Genomic DNA, 23829 nt, shown 5'->3' with positions numbered 1-23829 from the left:
AAAAGAGAACCATTCTTCACCAAGTATGAAATTAGTCTACCACATGGAGTTTCACATCCCTTCAGTGTTCACAGAAAGAACATATTCATACAGAAAGTCACAAAAGCTAAGCTATCGTAAATGTAAGTTTTAATAAGTCATTTAGCATTGCTCCCAATACCACCTGCAGTAGCCATAAAGACTCCCAATTTATTTTCTAAGTAATTTATTTCATATCATAGAACTGTTTATTTTATTGGAAAATGCAATGAATTGGTATGAGGGAAAAACAGAAGGACTAAAAGCATAGTCCATTCCTTTAACAAAGTAACTAAACAAGATTAGGAGGGGTCCAGTGATCTTATGTCTTTCCAGATTTTTCTTTTAAAGTCTTCCTCTAATTGCAGATTTTCAGAGCTTTCTGGTCATGGATCTCTAATTATTTGATTTTGTAATTTTATAAAACCTCAAAAGAAATTTATGTCAATACAACAACCACAAATTCAGTTCTCTAGATACGAAAGCTCGACCAAGCAAGGATCATGACGTTTTGAACATAACTGCACAGCTATCAGTTGCACATACATTCAAAAGTGTAACTTCAGATTGTGTGTATTCACATAAAATACTACAGAACTGTGGACACAGCAGAAAGCCTATGAAATGACGACACCCAAATAAAAGTATCAGTAGTTTTCCTATTTCTAGCGTTATTTTAGATTAATTACAATATTAAAGATATGCAATACACTAAAAATACAGTAAAATCCTAGTCACATACAAAATTACAGCAGATCACCCTGTAGAACCACACCTGCAGAACACAGCTGCATGTTACACTTTCTCCAGGAAGTCTGGCTCAAGAACCTCTCACCCCTTCTTGTCTTTTTCTCATTCTCACATTAGTTCCCACAGTTCACAGCCACCTCAACTGTGCTAATACTATTTTCAAGGCTACACCATAAAGCATAAAATTAGTCATTACTCTCTCCATGGTCACCTCTAACTATACCTAAAGGAAGCAGTTCCATGTACCCTCTTCTTGGTAGTTAAAAAAAATCCTCTTCTTCCCTGCAAATACTTGTTCTTGCCCTCACAGTCCAGTTCATTGTTTAATCCCAGCATCACACCAGGAGCAAGACCTGGCTCATCCCTTAGCAGCTTCACAGGCACAGAAGAACAAGTAGGACCTCCTGCAAGGATGAGACTACTTATAAGCAGAGTCACCTTTTCATCCCAGTGAAAAGAGAGCCCAGTCTACCCAAAGCACCTATAATTTTGCATCCCCAAGCCATCACAAATGCCTTGACCTGTCTTTATGCCACTTCCAACACCTCATTTACACCCTTAAGTTCTCCTCACTTCTGCATCTAATAAAACTGAATTTCACCTATGTGCAACAGGTTAAAACTGAAACATCACAAGTCACATGAAAGATATTATACCACTGGAAATCTCCAAGGAAATTATTTCTTTTAAGTGTCTTCATTTCCTGTAAATGGTTTGCAGTTGGCCTGAAATCTTATCACTTTTATGACATTTAAGTTAAGGCTTATGGCTAAGACTTAAGGCAGACTGAAGAACAGGACAGATAATCAACTATCTGTTAGTTAAAAAAAATTCTGATTACAGTTCTTAAAAAAGAACATGAAACATTGTATTATTCCCCTTCAACAAAAACAAAAAATCCACGGCTGAAGCATACAACAAATTGTAAATCAAACTTTTACTCAAGAGTTTGAAACCAACATTCCAGAAGAAGAGGTAGAAAACAGAGAAAGAAATAATGTAAAGCAGGAGATATTTTGAAAGATCACTGGTAATCCTAACTATAAACAAGAATAATCCAAACAAGTTTTTCTGTTAAACAAAGAACTGACCATCCAAGACAGAACAACAGGCACTCTGACACATTTTTGATTTAAAAATATGATCTCAGTGATACATAGGAATCTGGGTTTTTTAGGGAAATATAATTTTAGAAGTTTTTATATTTGGCTTTTTTTTTGCCTTTTCTCCATAATGGAATTCTGCAATTTCCTTTAATTAACTCAATTTCATTGGGATTCTTTTATATTACAATAACAAAAATACTCACTCCTAGTGGTCTAATTTTATTCTTTCAGCCATATTACACACATAACAACACATATTACAAAGAAAAGAACCTGTGGCCTACACTGCAGAGTGGTTTGTCTCAGACATACCAATTCCTTTCTCTCAGGAAAGACAAAATGAATATGTTCCCTTTTATCAACTTCTGCTTTTCTATGGATTATTTCAGAGCTTTACCTTTACCTCAAGGACTGAATTCAGTATCTTCAATAAAAATACCAACTTCAAAAGCAAACAAAACTCTGTTCACTTACACATACAGCTCTAAGTGTTCTTTTCAGATACTTACTTCCAGTTAGATAATAGCTGCTTAAAGGTATGTCTACACCGTGCAGTGCCAAGTAAATGCCTAAGCTAAGTATATCAAGAAACAGACTAAAATAGTTTAGGCATAGCACTGGATTGTTCTGGTTATTTTGCTTCCAGTTGAATTTGAGGTATAAAACCTACACTGCAAATTCAGGGCTGGACAGTTACCTGAACGGTCAGAAAAATTCATTTATCCATCGGTCGGAAGAAAGAGCACCATGACTGATGGTTCAGGAGATCCCAAAACATTTATAAAGATGCATTTAAAAGGGAAGCAGTAAAGAGATGTCAATTTAAGCACCAACAAGAGATTCTTATGACAATTAAACTTCCCTTTGAAAACTTTTAGGCTTATATAGTGATCAATTCATTATTAAAAAAAAAGCCTGTACAGTTTTTGATTTCCCACACTGTTAGCGAATGACTGTATGGTTAGAAAATAGCGTACAGATTCTGTTTTCAAAAATCAATGGTTTGCTTCCTTTACTATCACTGACTCACAGAAGTACTCCCACTGATTTCTGTTGGCTGTAATGTAAACGTGGCAGAATCAGACCTTCAACACTGTTGCATACCGGTTTGTCAAGATCAAGCCTCTGATCATCTCCTATGCTTTTAAAGCCCCTAAACTCATCAGACAATGACTGCAACAAACTGGCTAAAACAAAAAAAAAACCAACAACACACAATCTTTTGCTTCAGCTTCATTACAAGTGTACATTAGCTATTTCATGTCATGTCATGTATGTTTATATGCATAGGAGAGTCAGGCATACGTGAAGTGTAACTGCATATTTAAGGCTGGAAGAATTTACTGACCAGCTATCCAGGAATATATTCTTCTCTACTCAGCAGAAGAATAAAAAAAATTAAAAGTCAGTTGTTCTCAGCTCCTGGTAAAACGTAACATGCATCCGAGATCCATGGTATGCTAGAGATCTGTCCAGGTAACATTAAACAACTGCTGCATCTGTGTGACGCAAGGGTTTGCAAAAGGGGGAGAAATTAGACCAGGTACCCAGTTATTAGATTTCCAGCTATCTTTGTAATAAAAATAAAGTCTTAGGATTTTTTTCTCCTGCACTGATGCACAATGCAAAGAAATATGACAGACACCTGCTACAACACCAGAAAGTCCTGGACAGAGACCTACAATATATTAACTTATGCCCTGTCTTTCAAGAAGTGTTCAATAAGTTACTAAGGTACAGATAACCAAAACAAAGGTACATCTTTCCAACTGTATTTGGCACATATATTAGTACTACATCATGTGAAGCTCTCTTTAAACCACTAAGAAAAGAAATGGTCAGTATCTGTACCAAATAGTTTCTTCTCATTTTTATTAAAGCATAAAGCTGGTAGACATTTATTTTTTTCAAGATCAGACAAGAGGAGGTCACACATTATCCCAGTCTAAAAATACCAGCAAAGACACTGCAGTATTTAAATTGAACAAATCTTAGGAAAATATACATCGTTTTTCAAACTAGAGTCCAAGGTACCGCAATTATGTAATATTACCTTTACTATAAAAAAATCCTTTCTTTACTCATAGCACTTGAAACTGACAAACACAGACTTTTTTTCTGAACAACTTCAAGCACCTTGTTTAAAATTACTGTAAAAAAAATGCCAAACTTTGCTGAGAATATTTACAAAACCATTAGCAAATGTATGCACTACGCTTTGATCTTTACCAGACACAGGTTTTGCCTTTGTTTTTTCAACATTCAGAAACAAATGCAGGAGAGCACAACCTTTGAGACAGTCTCTTTGGGCAAGCACAGAAAAATGGCTGTTTGAAGTTCCAAGTACGGTGCCACAGCCACAACTCTCTCGCATTGCCCCATCAGAGCTTCACCCTATCAAATTTCGCTTGAGTGACAACAAGCTACTAGTAATAAGATTCTCTGTAGTGAAGAAATACATTTGTCATCAGAAACTGGAATGAAATGACCTACTCTGTGCCAAAGTAATAGTTTATGCCTTATCTAATTCAGCAGTAAAGGACTCATAAGACCATACCTCTCCTGGAAACTGTCACATCCTTTCAAGTATGTATTTTACTCATAACATCATTATTTTTTAAAATAGCTTTTCATAGTAATCATGTTCAGAAGAGTCAGGCTCCTTAAACTTCATACATAAGCAAAATACATGTTAAAAAAAGGACATATAGTTATTAATGTGAATGATGGAACATGAATTTTCCTCAAGTAACTGAAGTAGAATCTTTCAATTTAAATTATACAAAAGCAAAAGATCAAGCAAAAGCTCTAAATGACCGCTACAGTATTTTAATAGTATTTCACAGTCAAAAATCATCATTTCATGAAACACTCACGTAAAATGCATATTTACTTTGAAAAGGGAAATGCTCAAAAGAAAAGGAAATACTAAAGCATATTGCAGTCTATCTGATAACACAAAAAAGTAAATCATCACTGCTCACCAGAAAGCAGGGCAATGAAGTTATAAATATCTTATTACAACTTGATAGTAAATTCGTATGTTAAAATCTACTCCAGATAGTACTACATTCTTTTGACCACTCTTCATACAGGCTTCTTTCAGGAATACAATTAATTGTAAACATGGCTCAGTATCAAGCAAAGAAGCAGAAATCAATAGCGAATCAGGCAGGTGCAAAGAACAAAATACCAACATGGTTTACTACAAACCAGTTACATAAAAATGCCACAATTAAATCTCCTCATAAATATGGAATAGTATAACCAAAGAAGTACAAAATTTAAAATTTTGTTATGAGTGGATATCTAAAAAAAAAAATAGAATGTTAATATATGCAGCTTTAAATCACTGTATTCATTTTGAAATTCTGCCTAGTGCAACACATCAAAGTAATTTAAAAAAACAAAATAAAGTTTGTTGAGTAAAAATAGGCTTGCAGCATAATTTGAAGCTCCAGCATGGGCTCTGATGAACAGCTGTAGGGAAAAAAAAAAGTTCTCAAAGGCAATGACCACCACAGATATGTTTTTCACCATTGTAACACACCATAGGAAAAGCAGCAGCCTCCTAAATAATTGGATTCTACATTATACAATAATTAAACACACTTTACATAGAAAAATTTCCTCTATTTCTAAATCTACCTAATAATCACTTTCCCCTATTCAACATCTTTCCCATAACTATATGTATAAATGCTAAAAAAAAAAAAAAAAAAAAGCCTTAGCCACAATTCAGTTGGTTATGAGTGGATTATAATATCTAATTAAGATGGGGCATTATTTCAGAGACACCTCTGGAGATTAACTGAATGATACAATATATAGCATTGACTCAATTGGTAGCAATATTTTCTTTGGGTCTAGTACAAGATACTATCCTAAGCGAGAGTTAAAATGCTTTGATCCACTCCGTCACCTCAAAGAATGCTTTTATTAATGCAAAAGAGATGCTTGCCAGGGTTTTCTTATCAACAGAATCAATGCTGCTAAAGATGCTATATTTCAGACGTGACCTAACACTCAGGTTCTATTTTTGTTCACTGTGGAGCCCTTTTTACAAGAAAGACAATAATAGCTCTGCAGACTTCGCCACCTAACTTGTTACAACTACTTCTACTGAAAAGTTTCCTTCTTTCCTGTGATGCCATATTGTTAAGCTCAGTTCAGGGGCACTCACATTTCTTTACTCAACCTGCATCAAAAGTGGCCATATAATTCCTGTTAATAGGCCTTGATCCCAAAGGTTCTACTCATAGATGTAAATGTATGTAAGTGTCTGATGAGGCTGGTACTGTCTAATAAGTTTGTAAAACACACAGACATTATGAAACTGTAACATATTATTATAAAACATTTACATACTCGAAGACTGCAAAACAATAGGATTTCCTTACTATAACGTATCTCCCTCCCACACTTGCAAGCAAAGCAAATCAACTTATCAGCACACTTCATACTTTTAATCTAACATCAGCTCTTTAATATAGCTTATAAAACATAACAAAACTAAGCAGTCGATCTTAGCAATAATAGAGCAAGTGCAAAATAAGTTCCTTACTAAAACCATCTGATATACAGATTGACTTTTCAAATAAAGGCTTACTATGTTTGCCATCTACAAATCAAAATCAACCAACATGATTGGCTATAAACCTGGAACTTGATCTTGCACTCTGAAATAAAAAGGAAGTACTTTCCACTTTTAACTTGAAAATGTCAAAATCAAAGCTCTGAATGAGCAAGGCCTTAGAGACATTACTGTATTCAGTACGTTACCAGTATTTCCTATTAATGACAGTTCCAGTTTCTAAAGCCTCAGAAAGGAGAACAGATGGATCTTAAGTTCGTACATTTTGTTTTGTTATATATTGCAAAGCACTAGTTTGCCGGGGAAGTGGAGTAACTACAGTAACCCCTAATTTTCTATCAGAGTAGCAGTATAGTACATGACAGTGGAGAAGCCATGCAGCTCCTCTCCTTGACCCAGAAGCTTCCAGATGCGTCTGTCTTCAAAGTTAACAGCTATTGAGATGACTACCTTAGGTATTTTAACATCCTAAATGATATAGTAAAATTGTGTTTATTTTGATCTTTAAAATCTTTCACACAACACACCAGTTAAAACATAAAATATTTTCACGTTCTATAATAAACTCAAGGGGCTGTTTGCAGCCTCTTTCATGTGTCAATAAATGTACAATCACTATCCAAAAGCAAAGTTTCTGGCCTTATATACTTACAAATGGTCGCATTCATTTGAGATCAAGAACTGCTTTTTATTTAACTTCAAACATTTAATCTAGTACCTCTTCCTCACCTTCCTGGTTCCACTGTTTTAAGTTTAAAACCTCATTCAGTCCCATTGAAACTGAAGGGAGTTTTGCAATTAATGTCCTGAATCTCATTCCCATTACTCTAACAACAGTCCTCCTCATTTGCCTCCTGCTTATGTCCAACCTCTATGTCCTTATACTTCTGTTTCTTCATGTGGATATCACTTACATTTGCTTCTGCCTGCTATTTCCCCTGCATTGTCACATCTCTCTTTAAAAAAGCTTAACAAAAGTGAAAGTATACAGGGCTTTGAAAAATCTCGTGATGTAAGGATAGGGGAGGAGAGTAGATGAATGGTTTTCAATGCATTTTTGGACTCTCAGAGCCCTACAAAGTTTTCCTTTAGAGGCAGTATTGAGCAACAAATTCAAATTTACTGACAATATGGTGGGTTGGGGATTTTGCTATTAATCAACTGACATGGGGGTCTCAAAAACAGTCTGTGGAGTCCCAAAGGCTCCTATATCAAAGGCTAAAGATCACTAAACTGGATTTTGAGTTATGAAAAGGACTTCTCTGTAATTCTGTGATGCATAGAATCATAGAATGGTTTGGGTTGGAAGGGACCTTAAAGAAAATCTAGTTCCAACCCTCCTGCAATGGGCAGGGACACCTTCTATTAGATTAGATTAGATTACTCAAAGCCTTACCCAGCCTGGCCTTTAACACTTCCAAGGATGGGGCAGCGCAAATTCTCTGGGCAATCTGTTCCAGTGCTTCATCACCCTCAGGCTGAACAATTGATTCCTTATCTCTACTCTAAATCTCCCCTCTTTCAGTTTAAAGCCATTGCCCCTTGGTCTATCACTACACACCCTTGCAAAAAGTCCCTTTCCAACTTTCTTGTAGGTCCTCTATAAGAACTCCCTGGAACCTTCTCTTCTCCAGGCTGAACAACCCCAACTCTCTCAGCCTGTCTTCAGAGGAGAGGTGCTCCAGCCCTCTGATTGTCTTTGTGGCCCTCCTCTGGACCCACTTCAAAAGTTCCATGCCCTTTTTATAATGAGGGCCCCAGTGTTGTCCAGCAATGAAGGGGTTAAAACTTTTCTAAGAATTTCATGAAGGGTTTAGTAGGCAGTTTGCACATACCTAAGGAATATAACAAGATGAGCATCCTTGAAGCTGCTAGGAGTGATTAGAAGGGAGACTCTTTATCAAGAACTGTCTGTCCTTGAAGAGAACATCCCAGAGAACATACAAACTTTGTTCTCACATTTTTCTGAACTGTGAACACACGCAGCAGTGACTTGGGGAAAGGTAATTCCGGCAGGGGGAGATTGCGACCACCGACTCATGGACCACCTACCCTAAACATACCCCAGACCCAAAAGAAAGTGGATGAAGAGAACTGAGCATGCAAAGTAATTAACATGTAAAGCAAGAGAAAATTAACCAACTGTTTAAGAGAATAACAATGAAAATGTAAACATGTTATAAATATGCATGGTCGTAGTGTATAATTAAGTTTCTGCACAGGAGCCAGGTGTGCACACTAGAAGGAGATATCCCCCATGCACCCGGCGCCGCAATCAAGTAATGATGCTTTCTAACACTGCAAACCATGTTAGAGTTTCTGTCCGGAGCTTTGGTGACACCAGAGCTGAACACAGTATTCCAGGTGGGGTCTCACGAGAGCAGAGCAGAGGGGCAGAATCACCTCCCTCGACCTGCTGGCCACACTTCTTTTGATACAGCCCAGGATATGGCTGGCTTTCTGGGCTGCCAGCGCACATTGCCGGCTCATGTTGAGCTTCTCATCCGCCAGCACTCCCAAGTCCTTCTCCTCATGCACCCATCTTACGTTAAGTAATTTTACACTGTTTACGTGCGCAGCAACATCATAAAGCACTAAATCACAAATAACTTTTTATTTCCACACTGATGCATAAATTTAAAACTTTCTAATACAAATAAGCTAACAATGATTTATTTGTAACAAATAACAAAAATCTTTCCTAAAAACCCACAGGCATGAAATTTACATTTCAAAGAAATTTCAAGCAATTGCTAATAAATCTTGTTTAGAATAATGCTTTTAAGAAACTTATTTGTACAAAAGTAACCACCTTAAAAAAATAATTCTCAATGAAATGCAGAATCGTGATTATCTCAACCCCAGCTCCTAATAACCTCAAGCCATAAAAAAAGCCTCAACATAAAGAATGAGGTTCATTTCTATGTTCCAGAACATGAGAAAAATAAATATTGCTAGCACTTGCATACAGCTGTTCGTGTTCAACACAGTTACTACACAACTTGAATCACTAGGTTTGGGAAACAGGCACAGTTGGAGGCATTGTTCAGTTTTTTAAAGAATAAACTCTTGGAAAACATTCGGCATTCATCAAAGCAAGTTCAAGATCTTCTTAGTAAGATCACTGGCCAAAAACTTTAGACACTTACTAAAAATATCTCTGAAAAGAGTCTATAAAACATAACTTTGTACTACTTTAATCTATCATTTTAAAGGCAGACAGCATAAGCATTCAGTGGGCAGAGAGCAAAACCCTCATCTACCTCCCGACAAGCTGATACCTTCACCATCAGACTAAAGCTGTTTTCTCTCTACCTTTTTTTGTATTCTCTTCTCTCAGATTCAATAGGAGAAATGTAAGATAGCTCCCACCTCAGTCTTCCTAGAAGACTAGTTCAAGAAAAAGCAAGGTCTAGCGTGAAATGATAGCAGCAGACGCATAACTGCTCAACCTGTCTCACCTAACTTGCAAGCCTAAACGCCAAGCCAGACAACACTAATAAAAAAGTTACAGGTTCTTAGACCTCCAAGTAAATCTGTACTCTGTCATAGCACCTTACAGGGAGGGAATGGTTCCTTTCAAACTAACTCTAGAATTCACACCTCCTTCCTGAAAAGGCATCGTAACTACCAGAAAAGTACTTCCCAAACTCTCCACGAAACCATAATAAAGCAGCCTACAGAAGCATTTTAAACATTTTCAGCAGAACTAAATTTTAAATAACAGTGATTTGTAGTGGTTCTCAAGATCTACTGGGTTATGCTATCATTCAAATTATACACAAAGCAGCAGTTTATACAAAAACAGTGATTTAGACACCCTTAAACTAATTTCAGGCTTTGATCTCCAGTATCAAACGAATACCCGAATCGAGGATGCCGTTAGATGACCAACTCTAAAACAAATAAAGCAATTTCAGACATGTCTCATCTTAAGTATTCTTTTAACAGCCACCTTGGGAGTCTCCCCTCTCTGTACAATGTCTAAAGTAAACTCTACTTTCAGCATTTCACTTCCCTCATGTATTGTTCACAGAGGTCACACACCAGAGTCCCACTGTATATGTGGATCCCAAACTTTATTACTACAAAACCATCATAAACCCTTCTGGAATTAAAAATAAGAGGAGTGCTTGGCCTATTTCAAACATTTGGCCCTACAGCCATTGATGTACTCATCTTGAGGGAGGTCAGATAACAGAAAAGTTAATTTTTTTCTTATTAGCATATTCATGACTGAGGTAAGGTCACATAAATTTATCTTCAAGTTTTTAATTTACAGAAAAGATCCAGTAAGCAAGTGATAAACAACAGGAAATAGTGTTTATAACTATCGCACTGCTGAAAAACAGCACTATCAAGTGGCAGTGATAAAAGCGTTTTAACAAGATTATTATCGCCAACGATATGACAAATTAAGTCTCCCAAACTACAAAACAGTAGTAAGACAAAAAATAACCCAGCCAGTATGTTAGCCCCAGATACATCAGAAAAATTCAGTCCTGAAAAGACATCTTCACTGTGAGCAGTTGAGTATTCTTTTTGGATGAGGAACTTACTTACCCGGATTTCAAGTCTGTAATCCGTAAACAATTAGTAGCATCCAGTCCTACTTTTCCATTTCTGACCACACTGGAAATGAAGGGTGAGAGCGCTGGAGAAATTCTGTTCAAGGCAACTTCAGGTGACATTTTAGTACGCTCCTCTTCCCTTTTGTCTTGAGCTGCACAGGGATGGTAAGGGGCAGGAAGGGAATAAATCAAAAAATATCCTACTTATTTGATGTAAATTCACATGCACTCTGCAAACATCAAAGCAAAAAAGCTAAGCACACAAATGATCAGAAAAGTAGAGTAACTGAAGTGTGCACAGGTTTATACAGAAACAGTAAACAGGAGATTTTTTTTCTCCTGCCCCTGCAACATTCAATGAAGCCTGTTTATTCAATGTCAACATAAAAACTGAGTTATGTCCTAGGCTTTTTTAACTAAAACCTTATCCCTATGAGAAAGAGAAATAAAATTGAGGGCCATTCTGACACTTCACAGCCTAGCCCTTCTTGTGAGCGTTTCCATTAGGAGTCTATAATTAATGAGCTATATTTTTTCCTACTTCCACTGAAATCAGTAAGACTTACATTACTGATTGCAATGGGATCAAGGGTCTCATTATCTCTTTGTATTCTTATTTGTAATTTCTAACACCACTAGCGTAACCATAACCAGGATTGTTTTTACATTACTTCATTAAGTAGCTATTTATGGCATTTCACACTGTCTTTTAAAGGCTAACACCACTTTCCTTCCAGTACTATCACTATACTCTTTGAAAGGCATCTTCATTCACAAAACGGATCAGGAAGCTGATGCACACACATTTTATGCACAGCTTTTTCAGAAGTGCTGGCAATTGTATGACCTTATGCTAAATCAGGCCACTAAGTTAGCACACTTTAAGAACCTGCTGCTTTATAGCTGAAATGCAGAAACTGAGCACAGACACATTTTAACTCACTGCACCACAAAAAGCCTAGAGAACGTGAGCAACAACAGACTGTGGTATGAGAAGTGGCACATAACAAGGGTAAGAAACCTATTAAAATGCTAACTTAACTTATGCAATCATATTCTTAGGCACACAGCTCCATCTGAAAATCAAGTGAACTTCAGAGTTTTAAGAAAGAAAGCCACAAATGACTCAAGGTAACATAAACCTGCCACTGACAAGCAGGGCAGAAGAGCTCATACTTAAACTCTGATCATTAGAAGATATTTTTAAAAACATCAGTTTAATTGAAGAACACCAATGCATACTGTATTTATCTCCTTACAAAATGCTGCACATGGACTGCTGTATTAATAAATCTTCTATAAAGAGAGCGTGAACAACTACAGGCAATAGTTGGAATCTTCTGTTGTGTCTAACACTCAGTTTACAAGCATTAGTTGGTTGTAACTGGTAGCAACATTGAAGTTACACATTTTGTTCTCATGAAAGTCATTCACGCTGAAATAGTGGGAAGCAGTGTTCAAGAAAGAGTATTTATCCTAGCTATTTGGAATGTATCTGAATAAAGCGAAGGCAAGGCAATTTAAGGTAAACAAAAAGACTAATAAAGTAAGACTTCCTAAAACCAGTAATTATCTTTAATACACTGGTTCTTACATTTTACAGCAGCAAAGAAGCTGAAGACTAAACATCCATGCCCTAACATATAACCTGTTCTCTTTACACACACAATTTGCCATAATTGACAATGGGCAACAACGTAGGTTCGCTTAGCAAACACCTACAGCAACCTAAGATGCTACCTCCTGTTTGCTACTTTTCTACCAAAAATTACTGCCTACTCACCTTTATTCTTCCCCAGAGGAACTGAGAAAAGAGTACACAAGCCCATACTTGACCAATTTCAATGCAAAGTCCAATGGCTTAAATTGAACAGCTAAAAAATGAGTTTAAACTACAAAGATACCTTGCACAAGAGTGGCTAAAATGGTACACATTTCAGCCTGCCAGCTCTGCTGCAGGGAGGGTAATTTCAAGTAGAGGGGCAGCTAGAGTGATGAAAATAAGAACAACTTAACCATGAAAAACATGCTGAAAATCAAGCTATCCTTCTAGCAATCTTAATGGTATACACAAAGATCTCAGAATTGGTTCCAATAATAACACATCTTACGGGGACTGTATTACAAAGGGAGAATTGTGAAACATAAAAGATACATGTGGTGATCCAAACTGAACAGATGCAGCTTCCAAAATGAAGGATGAGATGCCCTGTCTTTTTGTTAATAAGTTATGCAGATATTGTCCAAACAAAATGTAAATGACTGCTAGGCATTTTTCCTGGTTTTATTGCATCACTTCTTTAAGATCCACAATACCTTCTACATAACAAGCCAGATATACAGTACTTAAAAGGGTCACTATCAATTAAACTCACCAATTTATTTTGTAAACAAAGGTCTTTACAAACTCTAACACAATTAGTACCATTTTCGTAAGTTTCAGTTGTCATATATACATATATTTTTTCCCCAGCCTGACTTTCCCGCAGTGCTGGAAACAGAACACCAACAAACTCAAGGGAATTAACGAAAACAAAATTCACTAGACTAGTCTCCCTCTCAAAACAAAACATTTGAAAGAAGTAAACAAACTAATAGTTGAATCCTTTCAGATTCAGCAACCTATCAGTATGACTTCAGGGAAATGTCACATAAAATCCCAGGCACAGCTTCAGGCACCAGAGAGCACCCAAATGCAGGATACTCTGTTCTCCCAACACCGGCACTGACGCTACGGATGTTGAGTGAAGCTGTAAGAAGGTAAATACGAACGCTGTGATGGAGGCCTCGAAGGGTGAGGGAACCTTTCCTCTCCAACTCTCTCGGGGCAGCTGTCGGCAATGTGGTTTTGTGGTTTTCACTTTGGGGGCCACAGTAAGAGGCGTCTGGGTGACAGGAAACGGGAGGACCCACTGCCACCTCCTGCATCAGCGCCTGAGCACATCCCTGCCTGCCAGAGGGAATGCGATTGCCAGCACGGATCTGCGGAGCCTCCGGTGAACCCCTAGGTTCTCTCAGCCTTAGCACGGGGATACGCACAGCGGACTACTGGCCCCTGCCAAGCCCTCGCTCCCTCCCAGCCGGGCCCCGGCAGCCGGCTCTCCGCCTCCCCTCGGCGAGGCTCCCCAGGCCACGTGCCGGCGCGACGAGCCGGGGCCGCCCCGTGCGAAGGCGGCGGGCCCGCCACGCCGCGCCGCCCCGCCTCGGCGACGGGCGCCCGGCAGCTTAGACCAGGCGTCGCCGTAGGCCGCAAAGGCCCCCGCGCCGCCTCCTGGCCAGCTCCTCCCGAGCCGGGCCCGCAGCCTGCGGTGCCGGGCCCCCCCCTTGCCCGAAGCGCCCCGGCACTGGCGAAAGGGGCGCGGGCCGGGGCGGCAGCCAGCCAGCCCTCCTGCTCCCGCCCGCCCCTCCCCGGCCCGGCCCGGGCCCCGCCATACCTACGGCGGCCAGAACACAGCCGCTTAGCAACGGCCGCGGCCACGCGCCCGTCCCGTCCGCCCGCGCCCGGCGTGCGCGCCCCCGCTCCCGCCCCGCCGCGCGGCGTGCGCGCCTCCGCCCCCCGCCGCCGCTGCCGCCGCCGCTCCCCGGGCCAGAGGGGTCTTCACAGGCCTCGATATTGGCGGCCGCCGCAGTGCCTGGGCGGACTGTCTCGCCGCGCAGGCGTGGGCCCGCGGTTTCGTCGCGGCCGGAGCGGCGCGAGGGAGACGGGGAGAAGGGGAGGGGGCGGCCTTGCCAGCAGGCGTTCGCCAGGGGCACCCCTCCCGGCCGAAGGCCCCTGCGGGCCGGCCGCAGCCGCCGCCGCCTCCCCTCCCGTTGCCCGTGGCAACAGGCGAAGCCGCCGCCGCCGCGGCGGGGCCTGGCGCGAAGGCTCGGTCCAGGGTCCAAGGCCCGGGCAGCGCCTCGGCCGGGCAGCGTCCCTGGGGCTGCCCCGTCCTCTGGCGCCATGGCCGCTGAGGTGGTGGTTGTGGGATCCTGTATGACCGACCTGGTCAGGTTAGTACCCGGGGGGGCCCCACAGGCCGGCAGGCCCCGGCGCGGGGCCGGTTTACTGCCGTCACTGGACGGCGCGGCCCCGAGGTCAGGGGAGCGCAGGGCGTCACGGAGCCCGGGGCAGAGCAGGGGCCCCCTGCGCCTCCCGAGGGCAGGCTGGGCCGGGATGCACCCCACCCCTCCTGCCCTGGGCCAGGGAAAGCGGGTGTCACGGCTCGCTCCAGGCCGGGACGGGAGAAGTGGGGTCGGCGCCAGGTGCGGCGGCGCCGAGCTCTCGGCCCTGAGCAGAGGGAACCGAGGCGAGGGGTTGGCTGCAGCAGGCGCAGGGGGAAGGAGCAGAGCCGCCGGTGGGGGCGGCTGGGCCCGGGTGATGTCAGCCCTGCGAATAACACTTTGAAAGAAGACTGTGGGAACGGGGAGAAGTTTGAACGTGTTGTCTGCTGGAGCTTTGATCAGCTGTCTGTAACTTAAGAGAGACTTGGGTTTGTGTTTTCAGCTGTGCTAGGTGGCTTGGCGTTAGCCGTGCCAGAAAAGCAGCGTTTCATAGTAACAACCCGCATGGGAAATCATGAACCCTGACACTCTTTATCAGCAGACGAGTCTGAAACGATTTTATGAAGGTAAATAAAGCTGGTCAACTGTAACACGTTTTCAGTTCAAAGCACTCGTCTCCACTAGAAAAGCGAGAAAGAAAGCTTAATATTGCAAAGAAACTGAAGTTAGCTCCATGAAAAAAGTAGGTTATAAGTTGATTACTTGCAGACAACATTTTATGTGACACTTTGAGAGAAGAGAGAGAAGGTTTCCCAAGCTATTCATAACCAAACAGATCAAGAAGTGGAAATAGGAAACCCTCAAAAATTTAGCACCTCTGCACCCCAAAGCTGTTTTTTAAGTTATGAAATCCTTTTTTAAAGGAATGTCTTAATTCCTTTTTAATTTCCTGGGCATTTTGCTTTTAGAATTATATATTTGGGTCTCATTGTATTTTTTTTTTTTTGCATATCAGTAATTTTGGAAACTTCTTTTAAAAATTAAAGTACAGAAGTTCATGAAGGCTCTTGGTTCCAACAGCCTGGGTTTTATAGTCAATACTAAATATTGGAAGAATTTAAGCAAAATTGCAAAAGTTGGCAACGATGCAAATACTAACCTAAACTGGCTGACCTTGTCAGTGCCAGTAAACTTGCAAATCAGTCTTTGATTTGCACTATTTTGAACACATCTGTTTTTAAACTATATATGCAGACTTAGTTAAAATAGGATTTAAAAGTACAAGTATCTGGACTGCATCAGCTTGTCCTGCTGGGAATTCTGCAGTAAAAAACAGAATTCCTCAGTCTGAATCAGCAGATAATTATATCAAAGCCTGTGGGTCAAGAAAGTATAGAATACATGATGAGAAGAATATGCTGAGGAGTAAGTACAGTTTAGGCATAGACGTGTGGCAGAAATGATGAAAGCCCTTAAATAATCATAGAACCTGTGTCAGAAAGCTTTAATGCTTTATGTAATCTGCAGAACACACTGGCAGCTTTCCAGAAGAAGAATAGTTGTCTTGTAAGTCAGAGTAAGATCTTGTGGAACAGATCTTGACGTTATGTGTGAATGAGCTATCAGATGCTCATGACGTTACATTGAAATATAAAACATGGTGCTCTAACCTCAAGACGTTCCTTTTCCTGTTTCTCTAAAATGTGGGGGAAAAAAAACATCAAAAAGTTGTCTACAAGTTTAAGCACTGCTGACAGCCGTAGCTTTGGACTTTTTCTTGACACTTCAACAAACAAACAAACAAACTAGAAAACTCCCACTTTTTTCGCTGCGAGTTTGATATGATAGAAATAGAATAATTTACTTGAAGCCATGTTAAGTGGCCATATTGTAACTAGAGATGAAACTGTGGGTTGTAGCCATAGATGCTGTTACACTGAGATTAAGTGGTTGAAGAAAAGCCATTTCACTTTTCAGTCAGCTGAGAGGGTTTCTTAAATTATGCAAATGCTATTACAAGTATCCGACTCACCATTATTAGCCTCTACTTTAAGGAGCAGTGAAGGGCTTTTTATTAGCGATAAGCTAATTTGCTTCAACTGAGAAAGAAGGGCCAGCCTCATTCTTTCTGTTACTAGTGCAGGACTTCAGGCACTTAATAAAATAAGAAAAAGAGTGGGTTTAAATTTAGCTGGCAAGAGTTTAATCTGAAATCTCCGTGTAGTACTCACGTAGATGTAGTTTAAATGTATCCTGTGTTACAAAAATCCTGGTAAAATTACCGGAAAGTACTAAACTATAGGCTGGGATGCACCTAGGTGGAGAGCAAAGCTATGAAATAGGGAACAATAAGCAAGCTTTATTAGATGTGCTAAAAACTGCCAGATTTGGATTAGGATTGATGCCAGAAGGCTATCTCTTGACTGTGTTTATATCTGGGATTTAGAGGGGGTTGTATATTCTAGGTTTAAAGCTAGGGTTCATTTCAGCAGGGACAAAAGTGCATCAGGGTTTTGCAAGTTTGTCTATCATTTATGCTGATGTTTTAGTTTGTAAAAGACATGGACATATTAATCATTTTAAATGCCTACCTATCACCCATTTGGAGGAGACTGAATAAACTAAATTCAGAGTGAGAGTCACACAAAGGAGGTCAGACCGTTTTTGGACACATTGTGTTTCATAGGCATATTCACCACTCAAGACTAAAGCCTATCTTTCCTAGAAGATAATCATATTGATTAAGACTCTGCCAGAGCTAGAAAATGCTATGTTATAACTCAAGCTGATAAAATACTATGTTGGCCCTCCAGAATACAATCTTGGCCTCCCTCTCTGTTGGGAAAGCTAGAAGCTTAGAGTGGCAGACATTAAATGGTAAACATTCCCAGGTCTGTAGAGGCAAGGTGCTGAAAATCAGAAAGATAAGCTTCAAGCTACCGTTGGACACATGGTAGCCAGATTGACCACTAAAAAAAAGGTTAACATATAATGTTTTTACTCGGTTCAGTAAACTAATGATTTAAAGAAGTGCTACCTCTATGTGAAATGGAAATGTGCGATTTGAAATTTGCTGTGTCTTACATAATGGCTGAGAAGGAAAAGGCTGGGGACCTTCTGTTGAAGACAGTATTCAGATGTAATTTTGAGAAATAATCACATCCAGAAGAAAGGGTAGTGTGCCTTAAAATTCTTTTAAAGGGAAGGGGCCCAGCGGTTTGCTTCTAAAACACTGTTCTCATTGGAAATTCTTTTCTCATTGTCCTGTAGCGCTGCAGTGGCAGAATGTGGGTTTTCTAAAGTGAATTTAGTATAATCAAAACAACCTCACGTACATACATGCAGTAAACCACACTATTTTGGCTTAATAGGACCAGGAACAAAACATATTTGTGGTCACAATCGCAATCAACACTTCATTGGCAATAGCAGACAATAGTAGTAGAAAACAAAACCAGCATTATTCTATATGATCTAGATATCAAACCAGACGGGTACCATCCATAATATTACTTAAATAGTTTCTGTTCTGACTAATATTTGCAGACTGGTCGAGGCATTGGCATTTTAATTCGTATTAAATCAGGACAAGACTAAACATATAAACCAATGAGAGTCAGACACACTAAAACAATTAGAATAAACAGGAGAAACTTTGGCATGGCAATTGAAAACAGCAGAAGCAAATAACAAAATGTAAGATGGAAAAACAGTCTTTGGATAGTCGTAACAGCAACAATTTTTCACTTGAACTCAAGAGAATGAGACCACAGCCCAAATACTGGAAAACTGCGTTTGTCAGGATGTTCAAAATTTCAAGTCTCAGTTTTCTGTGGACCCCTTTCCTTCCCTCAGGTTGTTTCATTCCCTGTAGGGAGTAGAACTAAAAATTCTGCCTCCAGTCTCCTGTTGTAACAAACGTTGTTAATAATTATTCCAAGTAGTGAACTGACTGACTGACTGAAAGCATTCAGCAAAAGAAGACATGGCAGAAGAAGCATTGAGCTACAAATAGTGTGTTGCCTGTCTGGAGCGGACGGTGACAAAGACGCATCTGGAATTAACATCCCGGAGTGGCCCAATGAACGCATCGAATCTTCTGCGCTAACCGAGCATAGTCTCTGCTTGTGCAAAATGGCGAGGGGATCTCCACTGGTGAGATTCTACGTCGTCCTCTCAAGCCTCCAGTGGTGATGATTGTCAGCTGAAGTGCTGAAGTAAACGCCTCATTGGAAACATCCGTGAGCCAAAGCCACGTCTGCACTTTTTTTTTTTAAAGTGCAGCATTTGGGACAATAATTTGAAGCTTTTTTTGTGGGAATATAGAAAGGAATTTTCCTACTTTGAGCAAGCAGGGAAAAGTTCGTATATGACTTCATTTTCTTCTTTGCTTTATTTCCAGATCTTTCACACGTGTTCTCCTTTCCACCATTTCTCATGCGTGCATGGTCACCATGTTATAATGCCTTTTCTTGCTGTAGTATTTTTTCTGCTCTTCAGCTTCTCCTAGCAGCAGAGAAAAGTGTTCTAGAATCCTTCAAATACATTTCATTTGTATTTTTGTTTTTATCTGTAATGCTTCCCCTGCAGCAGCCACTCCTCATTCAAGTCAATCTGCCGTTCCCAGCAGCATGGGAAAGCACAACTGTGAAGGAATACAAGCTTAGTCCAGTTGAGGAAATTAATCTTTTGCATCCAGAGAAAGGCATCAAGGCATGAGAGAATGTGTCATCTGTGAATTGTTTAGTTTATGTAATAGTGAAAAATCTGGGCTTGATTTCAGAGCCTGTACTATTCCCTTGTCGTCTTCTCTGACCTAGCGAGGTTTGGGTGTATAGTAAACGCAGGATGCGCGGGCTCAGTGCTTTGTTGTTCTGCCTTGATTTCAGAAGTCCTGAATGTTCTTTAGAGAAACTCCCCTTTGCCTCCTCTTGTCTGGCAGGAAGAAAGCTGTATCTTGGGAGCCCAGAAAGAAAAATACAGTAAAAATCAAGCTGATGAAATCCTCAGTAGCAAGATTCAGTAAAAAAAAATTGTGGTTTGTTCACATAGAGCTTTTGAATATCTGTAGTGACCCAGACACTGTGCATCTGATGTGGGGCCTGATCCAAGCTCATTCGTGTCAAAAGAAGCTTTTCACTGCTGTAAACTTTGTCATTAAACTGTAATTCCCAAAAACATCTGAGTGATCAATTTCTTTTAGGGTGAGACACAGTTTAATGGTTTAGTGTGTTAAAAGTATTTGGTGTTATACTCTAGACCTGAAAAGCTTCTGACAAAGTTTCTCTAACAAAAAATGACAAAATATTGAAGAGGGAAAAAGGAGGGAAAATGTCTGGTTGAGTATTTCTCAAATTAACACAAAATAACTAGGACAAGGCCACCAATGACTTCTTTTAACCCCTTACAAGAGCTGCATTTGCCACCAAGGTTATGAATGCCAAACGAGAGACAGTACACCATTGATCCCAGCTGACACTTTCTGAAAGAAACTGTTGTTTGTGCAACAGAGGATGCTGTGGGTTGTCTCTGAGAAGGACTGGTGGTGCTAGAACACCTGCTCGACACTTGCCTTTGGCTTTTATCCATAAAAACGTTTTTTTTCCCCTTTCCTAACCAGCAGTGTGGAAGTTTTAAAAGTCTTGGGAAATGTGAATGTGAAACTGGTCACACAATGTCTTCTAACTTAAGTGCAACAAAAGTGTTGCTTTCTGGATTCTGTTTAATTGAAGCCTCCCTACCCTTTCATTTGATGTCTTCATTTTTGTGTCCTAAGCTACTGTGTACTGTAATTAGGCACTGTCTTTCCTTCCAGAAGCAGCTCCATTTCAGCAATAACGAACACGACTCATGTTTTTTAGACTTGTTTATCTAGTTCGGTGTTAATGGTATGTATTTAGTAGTGCTGTGGAGCTAAAGAACGGCCCTTGTGGTACTACAGTCAGGCCTGTGCTACATGAATGCCATAGCTGAAGTAATTTCTTTGGCTTCCTGGTAATCAAGAGGTAGCGCTGTTTGTCCTACTATGCATTTCGAAAGCATTTTGGAGTTGGAGAAGGGAAGAGGAGGTAGTCTGCTTTATAAAGATAGGAAAAAGATAAAGAGAAATTGGAGGAAAGTCTTTAAAAGGGCAAAAATAATAGGAAAGACAGGAGGGTTTACTGCAGAAAGTGCGAAGAGGCTATGGAGGTGGGGTCGAGACGAAAGGCAGGGAAACTACACTCCTAACAGTGACAACTCCCCAGCTATCCAGAGGATAGCTGTTTTTCTGCTTCCCTTTCTGCCAGCTCTGGCTGCCTGTTTGCTTTCTGCAGTTTTCTCACATGGCTGCATGGGAAGGTTCAGGGAAAAGCTCTGCTTTAGTCCTGCTATCTTGTCTCAGCTCTAGCATTTTGGAAGATACAGCACCCAGTTAAGTCCTCTGTTACCTTCTCCTTCCCATGAATGAGTTCCCAGCTGTCTGCTTCTGTTCCTACCAGCTGCAGTGTCTGGTCTGTTTAAGTTTGTAAATTGCTTTGAGATCCTTCAAGATGAAAGGTTCTACTTAAGTGAGATCATTATCGCCTTGTACAGTTTCTCCACTCCCTGTTCTCGGCTCAAGCTTCTTGTCTCGTCTCAACTTGGGGTCCCGCACAGTACTCAACATTCCCTGCTCACAGCAACACAAAGCTTACACACAAATTTCAGCTTCCAATCCTTGAGTTGTTTGATGCCTCTCAGAGTACTTCAGAGCTGAAGGTTAAATATATGTATTTTCCTGAGCTGATGCCAAAATACTTAGCACTTGCCACACTGAGATCGTAGTTCTGCATTTGCGTCTGACTTCACGTTATTTTGTGTGCTTCAAGAGACTGTATAGTTCTCTTCCTCCCACTTCTGAAGTACTTACTCATTCTAGGAAGCATTCCAGCTGCGATGTTGTTCTGTGATCCTACACTATATTCTTATGGCCATACTTTGTTAATGTTCTTGTGGTTAAACTGTAAGCCTGTCAGGGCAGGGATTTCACTCCTGTCTGGTGTAGTGAACTTACGAGTGGAACCCTGACAGGAGTTCAGAGGGCTCTCTCTGCTCAGAGACTCATAGGCAGTAATACGGCGTTTGGACGGGAGAACCCCTTTTCTGTTCAGCTGCATGTCTAGCTGTCGTCTTCATCTTCCATATTTTAAATGACTAGTAAGAGTATTTTTTCACTGTATAGTATCTTTGTGTGTTTATTTCCAATGTCATTCACATTCCAGTGAAATTTCCCTCTTTCCTATGAAAATGAGGTCATCTTAAACCTGTGTTTATGATACTGCAGTCATTTCCATGGCAGTAGACTATGATGTCATCAGTAGAGGATTATGCCTTTCCTATGTGTGTTAGCAATTAAAAATTATGGTTTGCAAGATAAAACTAGTGTTTACCAAGCTTTTAGGTTTAGTCCATGTGAGGCAGGGAAACTATTGCTTAATTCTCTAGAGAGTTCACTTGGGTAATGGAGTAAATGAATCCAGAAACATTTTGATCCTAGCAGGTGATACGTTTTGGGGGGTATATTTTCCTAATGGGAGAAGAAAATCAGCTATTCCATCTTGTGTTCTCTTGTCTGGCAAAGAACTCTTGTCTGAAACACCATGGTACTCCTGGTTGTTTTGTTATTCAGAGCTACTTAAATGCTTGACTTAAAGTATCACAATTTTCTAGTCTCATTAGACTAGCATTTTTCCCCTTTGGAGGTCAATAAGCTGTTATACACTACCCACAAAAGTGAAACAACAAGGTTATCAGTCTTTTCATCTTTTTAATGGGTGCCTTATTTGCCAGCTGAAGCTTCCTAAGTATGTACATGCTTTCTCATGGGTTGGTGACAGCAGAGGCCAGTTTCAACACTGTGATGGCAAAAGAAAATTCGTTCATTTAAAATGTGTTAGAACAGTTGCTAATGCTGCAAGATGGAAATGGTGGACTCACAATGTAATTTACTCCATCCCTTCAAATATTTAAGAATTTTCAAGCCAAGGAAGTACACTTTTCTAAACATGAGTGAAAGTTCCAGGCTGGAACGGAACAAAAGATAGACAGGAAGAATTATTGTATGTAGTTTTTGGAGACACAGATTACTTAATGTTATAACAGACGTGGTCCATGTTTACTGAGCATACAGTCAGGTAATGTTACAGCAACCTCCTGAGTGTGCAGCTTTCCCATCATGCTGCATTCCTGCTGAGGCTTCATCTGTCTCTGGAAAACCCAGAGTGATGCCTCTGTCTGAAGAAAATAAAGTCAGGAAGTAATAACATTATCATCGGGGAAGAGGTTGTTGGGATAAAAGCTTATTTACCAAATGTCCCATATCAACATCAGGAGTAAGGGGCTTGCGTCCATTTCTGATACAGAAAGATGTCATTTTATCCCAGCAATCACTATAGCATATAGCCATTGCTTCACATTGTAACATCTCACTTTACAGATAGCACAATTGTTGCCTTTTGCTTTCTGTAGGGTTCTTAAACATCTGTGCAGTTCCAAGTAAACAGCATGCAATACGGCAATGTGCTGGGCATTGGCATTGTCAGTACTTCAGGGTGTGCCTTGGGCTCCTGCTGTACCCCAATGATACAGATTGAGTGTTACGTTGTGTTATGAATGTATCTGTAATTTCTCACCCCAATGAATACTCTTTTACCATATAACTCCCACAGTTTTTTATTGTTTTGGTTACCATCTCTCCTATTATTGGAAATTCTTTTTGACTATCTGAAAGAAAACGTCACTTGCCTTTCCAGTCTTAGAAGTGTTTACCATACAAGATTCACTGCAGTCA

The 23829-nt window shown here is 40.3% G+C and overlaps 2 protein-coding genes across 2 annotated transcripts in view; one reads left to right on the top strand and one right to left on the bottom strand.

Annotated features, from left to right (window-relative positions):
- Positions 1-11185, bottom strand: part of BABAM2 (BRISC and BRCA1 A complex member 2) — a 170891-nt gene extending 159706 nt beyond the window's left edge. The window contains exon 1 of the mRNA XM_009987645.2: positions 11032-11185. Within this exon, the coding sequence (XP_009985947.1) occupies positions 11032-11159 (128 nt within the window). The 5' untranslated portion in view covers positions 11160-11185. The remainder of the gene's footprint in view (positions 1-11031) is intronic.
- A 3807-nt stretch (positions 11186-14992) lies between these two features.
- RBKS (ribokinase) overlaps positions 14993-23829 on the top strand; it is a 70544-nt gene continuing 61707 nt past the window's right edge. The window contains exon 1 of the mRNA XM_086628631.1: positions 14993-15029. Coding sequence (XP_086484757.1) covers positions 15013-15029 — 17 coding nt within the window. The 5' untranslated portion in view covers positions 14993-15012. The remainder of the gene's footprint in view (positions 15030-23829) is intronic.

This window comes from Tauraco erythrolophus, chromosome 2 (assembly GCF_009769465.1).
Source record: "Tauraco erythrolophus isolate bTauEry1 chromosome 2, bTauEry1.pri, whole genome shotgun sequence".
NCBI classification, from domain to species: domain Eukaryota; kingdom Metazoa; phylum Chordata; class Aves; order Musophagiformes; family Musophagidae; genus Tauraco; species Tauraco erythrolophus.
The sequence above is the reverse complement of the archived record's forward strand: the minus strand, read 5'-3'. Positions and strand labels throughout refer to the sequence as shown.